We start from the raw sequence: 7,850 nt of genomic DNA on the forward strand, positions 1-7,850 counted from the left end.
TAGGGTATTCACACAGGGATGGGCTGGGTATGTGGTCATGTGCTTTGAGGCCAATCACATTCCTAAACTGGCCAATAATGGAAACAGGTGACACCACATCAGGTCCATAAGCAGGAGAAATGCATCTACTCAAGTTTTTATAGAGGACACCTTTATACAAAATGTGTCTAGTCAGTGTGGCACGCTCTCAAAACAATTTGTAAAGTGCTAAATGTTCATTGCAAGCATCTTAAAATACTCCGCTCTGTTTGGTGTTCCCAGTCTCTTTCATCAATGGAAGTTTGAAAAAACTGAACTGTCAAAACTAGCTTCAAAACATGCAATGGAAACAGTTTTTATTTCATTTTCAAGCTCTGTGTGATGCTCTACAGCTGAGTACTAGACTGCAACAAAAACCTGCCCTGTATAGAGTTGATTTCAATGAGAAAAAATAACATATGACATGTTTTTAAGTCATAAATATAGTAAGAAATACTCAAAAATAAAAGAAATCTCAATGAAAATGTAAAACAGTGCTTGCAGGCTTCACATGAGAGACCGGCCTTCAACCTTAAACACTACGCCTACAACACGAGGTGACACAACACCAACCAACTTCTTTGCCAGCCCCTTGTGGTTGTCAAGGTGGACGTCATGGCGACCATGGGATCAGTTGCAGGCTCGGAGGGACGTCCGGCTGTGATGGGGCGCGTGACATGATACTCAACAATCAGACACCATGACAACCTGGCAGCAATGCTGTTGATTCAGCAACCCGACCAAACTGTATGGGGAGTGGGAGAGAGGGGACAATAAACCTGTTGCTGAGTGGAGGAAACACAGCGAGGTGTTCACATCAAAGGAATGAGTTTGTATTTTAATACCTGCAGAAGAATAACAGGAGCTTAACGAGTGAAAATGTTATCCCAAAGTATTCCAGTTCTTTCTGTCTTTTTATCTGTTTCTCTCTACTTATGTGCTTTTTTCATCTCTCTCTCTCTCTCTCTCTCTCTCTCTCTCTCTCTCTCTCTCTCTCTCTCTCTCTCTCTCTCTCTCTCTCTCTCATGCACAAACATTAGGCAGTTTTTAGTTTAGAAAATCAAGAGTTATGATTAGTCATGTATTTGCATGTCTAAAATATTTTAACAAGGCCTTTGCAATAATCCAAACACAAGTTTATAACAATGAAAACACAAATACTTTAATTTAATTCATCAAAATGATGCCACTTATTGTAAAATTACTCATTGCAGTTGATTCCTGGTATTTCTTCAAGGCAAAGAAACTTAAATTTGTAACACTTTTCAAACCCAGAGGCTTCACATACAATAAAATACATTTGAACATACGTCACAACTGAACAAAATTAGATTTTTTGAAAAAGTAGATGCAATAAAATAAAATACAGATAATGATAACAGACCAGAAATACAGTTTTAGAACATTTACATTGCATTATAACTTATAAGTCACCCCGATTCAATAAAGTGCAGTACAAGAACATGAAGTATGTCCCTAAAGATCTAAGAGATCTGCTGGGTTTATATCCTTCAAGCAGATCAGAAATGCATTTTGATCAGGGGATATTAAGTGATTTTAAAACTAGCAACAGCACTTTGAAATCTGTATCTATAACTAAATGGAAGCCAGTGTAAAAACTCAACGAGAGGATTATTGTGCTAAGTTCTCCTGTTTTTTGTTTGAACTCCAGCTGCAGCGTTCTGACTGTGCTGAAGTTGTCTAACAGTCTTATTAAGGAGACCAGACAAGAAGCTGATACACAAGCCCACCCTGCTGCAGATGGAGGCATGAATGAGTTCCTCTAAATGTCGTCTGCACATCAGACAGACTTCTTATTCTTGCTATTTGTTTGAGATGATAAAAGGCTGATTTAGTGATTGGCTTTATGTGGCTGAAGAAGCTCAGATGTGAGTCTAAATGTCTGGTCAAACTCCCTAATTCAAAAGAGAACACACAAAACTTTTTCTGAAGATGAAGTAGGATTGATTAAGTGAAAGCACAACAGGGGAAAGTAGTATTTGCCAAATGGTCAGATACTGAAAAATAATAATTATCTTTACTCTCCAGTAGCTCTGAATTATTCTGTTCTGCCTCTCAATTAAAACTGATTGACAAAACTCAAAGCCTATACTGCCACCATGTGGTAGCAGCAGAAAATGCAAAAAATATAAAAAATAAAAGGTATTTAACCTGCAGTGTCTGTGCTCTGTTGTTGCTCCACTGATGCATATCACCAAGTAAATCTCACATGTACAAGTTTAGACCCCTGTAAGTGTCCTGTTTACTTATATAGTAAGGTCAGGGTAGAATGCTGTTTCATGTTTCAGTTTTGGTAGTTTGTTTTTTTTCTTTAGTCTTTATTAAACAAGGACCATGCACAAAAACATTACTCTCAGAATGTGAAGAGATGATTTACACCAGATTTAGCTGTTAGCTATTTTCCATCTGCAGTCCCTGGACAGGTCAATCACCAGATACTAAAAACATTCTTTCACATACAACACCATGACATAGTCTCTATCACACCAACAAATAAACAGACAAATCTAAAAACACACATCAACATATAAATACCTGCACATTCATCCAGTACATATTATTACAATTTGAAATCTGAATCACGGTGAAATTAATGTTGACATGACTGGTTGCTCAATATCCTTTTTTTTTTTTTTTTTTTTTGCACCTTGGAAAAAGAATGAAAGTCTGTGCAAGTCTTAAGCTCAGCTGGAAGCATATTCCAGTGTTTGATGGCCATAAATGAAAAAGCAGATTGTACAAAGGCAGTCGGCCACAGTGGGACGTGTAAGTCTGAGTTTAATGCAGAGAGGTTCTGCTCTTTTGCTCAGAGTGGAGCTGAAAAAAAGCTCTTCAATGGTGGAGGAGGAGCATTGTGAATTATCTTGCATACCAATCGAACTTTTGAAAACAGAAAAGAGATGATTTTTTCAGCCCTAAGATAGGATAAGATAAGATACATGTTAGAGCAGCACAAGAAACAGGCTTAAAAGGCAGGAAACACACAAGAACACTATGTAAAATTATATAAAATGAAAAAAATCATAAAAGAACTTAAATTCTGACAGTATGTATAAAAAGTACACCACAGTGCCACACAGTGTTTTATACCATATACATGAACTGATGCAAAGATGTGCAAAAGAAAAGTCCAGTAGTGAAACTCTGAAAACGTTACAAAGGAACCCTGTAAAACGATATCCAACCATGATTCTCTGTTGGTTCTGATGTAGGCGTTCGTTAATTTTATGTAGTTTTATAAGCCAGAATGGTTGTGAACCACCAGTGTAAATTCAATTCAACAGTTCAATACAACTTAGTTTATCAGTGTAAGCCCCAAAGATCAACAGATACATACACAGTTGATTTGTTAATAAATACATGAAGTAAAAGGTCAATGGAGAGACACAACTGTGCTAAAGTGGAGAGGGTGAAGTTTAGATATTTTGCTGTGTTTTGATAGGAATGTGTAAAAACATGTCAACATGGCAATTTCAAATAAGCTATGTTTATCATTTTATTCAAAACCATGTTTTATTTCAGGACATCAGATGGATGCAGTGAATCATTCTTCTTCACTGATGCTCCAGTTAAAAAACTGGAGGCTCATCTGTTTCTACAAGCAACGGCTCGGCTGCAGCTGCAGTGCAACAGGATGTCTCAACCAGTCCTTCACTTTCCAGAGTACTGACCTCTGGCTCCCGTCCATCAGGATGAACACGGGTGCAAGGCGGGAAGCCCTCATCCACAAATCCAGATATTTCAGATAGGGGAGCATAGAGGTACCTGCGACCAACAGTCTCACAGCCTTGATATGTGTAGGGATCAAGGTAGCTGGAGCTGAAAGTTAGCTTCTGCAGAGTCCTCAGTATCCAGCTGCTTTCTGTGACCTCAGTGCTTCGGCTCATGTCCATCAGAGCCTCAACATCACCCTTCAGTCTGCATGGAGCCTTCACCAGGAGAGAGGAGTCAGCACTCCTGCTGACTGGCTCCAACTTGTGGAGACCTGCAGGTCCTGGTGTAGCATTGGAGGGTCCAGATTCAGAAAAAGCAGAGGATGGTGGGGAGGAGATACGGTCCAGCTCCGAGATGTTAGAGGCTGGATAGTAAACGTACAGCCTTTCCCCGAGGACTTTTGTAAGATTGCATGCAGAGTATTTGTCATCATCACTTTTTAAAGCATTAAGGCAAGTGACTGTTTGCATCCACGCTGAAAGACAGAAGAAATCACATGTCAACAAAACAGCAAATTATGGTCAAAATGTGAGAAACGTTTACTAATTTTGCTACTGTATAGTGCCTAGTAGCGCCCCAGTTTCCCACATTAGCTCCCATTTCACTGTTATTAATTCAACATAGTTTACAGCTGAGCAGTGGTGGCAGAAGTACTCAGATCCCCTGGTAAAAGTTTCAGTACATCACAAGTCCTGAATATAAGAATCTACTTAAGTAAAAGTATTTCAACAAAAGAAGTTACAGTTTCAAAAGTAAAAGCAGAATGATCCCTGTCATTGTGATATTATATAATACTATACTATTATAAAACTACATTTGAATATTGATACTTATGTTTGACATGTGAACTGAATTTATCTGAATCTGCAAAAATAACAAGTTATCAATGGAAATATTCAAGTAAAGTACAAGTACCTCAAAATTGTACATAAGTACTTAAGTTAATGTTTTTAGTTACTTCTCACCAGTTTGAAAACATTACATTTCAGATCTGGGGGACAAAATTAGGGACATTATTTGTAAGATATAGTCTTTCAACTATATATTTAAAAATAAAACAAATAATGTAACCATGTTACATCAATCAAATGGCCCACAAAAACACTCACAGCCTGGTTATTAAATATGAAAAAACATAAGGTACCTGTAGAAGAAATGATGGCATTATTCAATAAATTTGCCACCTGATACCCTTTAATATTCTCTCTCTCATTAAAAAACAATTATCGTCACTGGTTGGAAATGAATGTCTAAAATGCCTTACTTGGTTGGGAAAGTTTCTCCATAGTTTTGTTTTTAAATCGTTGACTCAGTTTCAGTTAATATCTCGTCAGGACAGTTGCTGCTTAACTTACTCACTAGTAGAGTGAACAAGAGTGAAATGTTCTGTATTTCTGTATGACATTTAGTTCTATGACGTCATAATCAGCATTCAGGAACTCAGCCTTATTATATTATATTATATTATATTATATTATATTATATTATATTATATTATATTATATTATATTATATTATATTATATTATATTATATTATATTATATTATTATATTTCTTTTCTTCTTTTTTATACATGTGTTTGCTATATAAAGACAAAATATCGTATTTTATATAGTATATTACTCTTTAGTGGTGGGGGGTGTATAATAAACTTATAAGTATAATTTATGTGTTGGTTCTGACAATATCCTCTAAATGTTTCCTCTCACAAGTAATCAATTGAATCCAAGGTTCAAAGCAAAGTATACAATTTCATAAACAATACACAAATAAATTAATTGTGATACAATGGAAGGTGTGCAGAACAAAGCCTTTATTGCAGCTGTGTTTTTTGTTTGCTTGTTTTTTAGAAAATGTATTTGCATATTACAGACACTAGAGGGAGCCCTCACTTCAGCCTCCATCATTTCTGGAGCTCAATTTCAATTTCAATGTCAGGTTCACCTAAACTGACTGCAACATGAGGTCAAAGAGGTTCAAACAAGACATACATAGTGATGGGGGAAAAAACTATAAGGCATGAAACAGATAAATAATGAAGGAATAAAAAATAATAGTTCCTGGTCTGGGGATTCTTTCACTGTTCTCTGACCCTCTTTCTAAATTTATCAGGGCTTGTCATGACGTCTGTGTCTCTCATATTTCTGCAGGCCGATGGGACCCGCAGCTAAGAATAGAAAAGCACTGACACAGATTAACACGCCTTCATGGTCTCTCTCCTTCTCTCTTTCTAAAAACCGATTATTTTCCATCTGTCACTCTTACAATGTGAACCTCCTCCTCCTCTGCGTGTGTCTTGACCTTTTCCTATGTTCAACTACTGACCTCATCCATTATAGTGTATAAGGAGAGGGAGGATGGAGCTCACCGAGGTACCTGCAGTCCAAATAAACAGTTAAGACCACAATAATCCTTGTAGGACAGAGTGAATATAAGTACTGTGGGAAATTGCTGTTCTCTCTTTTGCTGCTGGATGCCAATCCTTAGCTTCTCCGCATGTCCTGGAAAAACTTTAAAAAGGCTTTAAAAATATTGCTCTAAAAGTAAAAGACAAATGATAAACTCTGCTCTGTGTCTGAAGTTTACAAACAGGAAATCTGAATGTTAGTTGCACAGGAAAGACAGGAGAGTGGCTCCTAAATGTCATATCTAATCCCTGGATGGAGCAGGATCTCCTGGATATGTGGGGTTGTCCCTCAGAGAGAGAGAGTGTTGATCCAACATTTGTCAGAGCCAATCACAGCCAACAAACTGAAACCTGATTGGCTCATGTGCGGGGTTATTTAGGGCCAACTTTGAATCCATCTTCCATTTGACTACCCTGTCCCTCTGTCACCTTCTCCTTAGCTGTGTGTCAATGTACTGTATATAGGCCGTGTTTATGTGTGTTTGTCTAGCTCGAGTTTAGAGTTGGAACACCTCTGATAACTTTCTCCAAACGGCAGCTTTTGTTAGTGAAACAACTTGAATGAGCTCAATGCCTGTGCAAACACACATCACTGCTGCAGCTAATGCAAACACACTGAACAAAGGCTGCTGACTTAAACACACAGTCTCAAGGAAAAAAACAATATTGTACATGCCTATGTACATTCAAAGAGATATTGGTCACTGTAATTGTTTCCATACTGACCATCAAGAAATCCATAGCTGACACAATTGTAATGTAAGAGATTGAGAACAGACTCCACAGTCCATTAAGTTCAGTCACAGCTAAAATGAGGCTTTAGCAGGCTGAACTGGAGGACAAATCAAATTGGTATCTTCCAAAGTTACAGTATTTTTCATGCCCAATTCTCTGCCAGTAGCTAGTTAGATATTGAATTTATTTGACTAATTTGGATGGTTGAAGCCTTATATTAGCTTTGGATAAACTTTTAAAGATATCTGGTACAGATATCTAAACACAGGAGATAGTTCTTGTCTTTACTGTAGGCAGTCCGCCTGTGAAATAGGGGTGTGCCTGAATACAAATACATTATTCGGCAAAGTACAAATAGTGGATTTTTACGAATATTTGTTTCATACAAATATTTTTAAAATGATTTGTTTTCAGGAATAAAAAAAAAACGTGTCAAATACCAGCATGCAGGTCAGTTATGTCGCTATCTCAGTCTCTCTCCTCTGCTCCGCTGTGACGTCTATCAGCAGGTCTCAACGAGGGGAGTCACATCCACCTGCTACATGATGCACATTTCCTAATTTGGACATCAGTCCCAGAGTTGGGGGTGTTCCTTAGAGATAAAACTGAGTTACTGACACATGCCAAGTGCTCCCAAGGGACTCTCCATAACCTGTTGTTACCTTTCTCCTCTCCACAAAGTTAGGTTGTAAAAAATAGGCAAAAAGAAAAATGAAAAGTCCAAAGCAAGAATCGCCTTTGAAGTTCTTTCCTACACATTACACTCTGTGCTGTCTCTGCGTTATGGGTGTATAAATAGGTCGAGGTCTGTCTTTTAGCTCAGTAGTCAGCGCAGTCGTCTATGATTTGGGAGTTCAAGAAACGGTGTGGGGACCTCCTTCATAAGGTAGTTTATTCGTGAACACTTATTGTAATCCTTTAGTTTTCTAAAATTAAAAGCATAATAAAAACAAA

At 37.6% G+C, this 7,850-nt stretch overlaps 1 protein-coding gene across 1 annotated transcript; it reads right to left on the reverse strand.

Annotated features, from left to right (window-relative positions):
- Positions 1–3,334: 3,334 nt before the first annotated feature.
- Positions 3,335–5,132, reverse strand: LOC122997305. Its single transcript, XM_044373363.1, has 2 exons — positions 5,018–5,132; positions 3,335–4,228 (listed from the first exon to the last, which is right to left on the reverse strand). Exons 1-2 carry the CDS (start codon positions 5,037–5,039, stop codon positions 3,609–3,611), a joined length of 642 nt encoding a protein of 213 aa, XP_044229298.1. The 5' UTR covers positions 5,040–5,132; the 3' UTR covers positions 3,335–3,608.
- Positions 5,133–7,850: the final 2,718 nt, after the last annotated feature.

Source organism: Thunnus albacares, chromosome 14, assembly GCF_914725855.1.
Source record: "Thunnus albacares chromosome 14, fThuAlb1.1, whole genome shotgun sequence".
NCBI lineage: Eukaryota > Metazoa > Chordata > Actinopteri > Scombriformes > Scombridae > Thunnus > Thunnus albacares.

What these genes read in the sequence shown, in the direction of transcription:
- LOC122997305 (XM_044373363.1), bottom strand. Translation starts at nt 5,039, where the DNA reads ATGGAGAAACTTTCCCAACCAA. An exon ending in GGAGAAACTTTCCCAACCAA is followed by an intron (nt 4,229 to 5,017) that starts GTAAGGCATTTT and finishes TCTGTCTTTCAG; the next exon opens with CGTGGATGCAAACAGTCACT.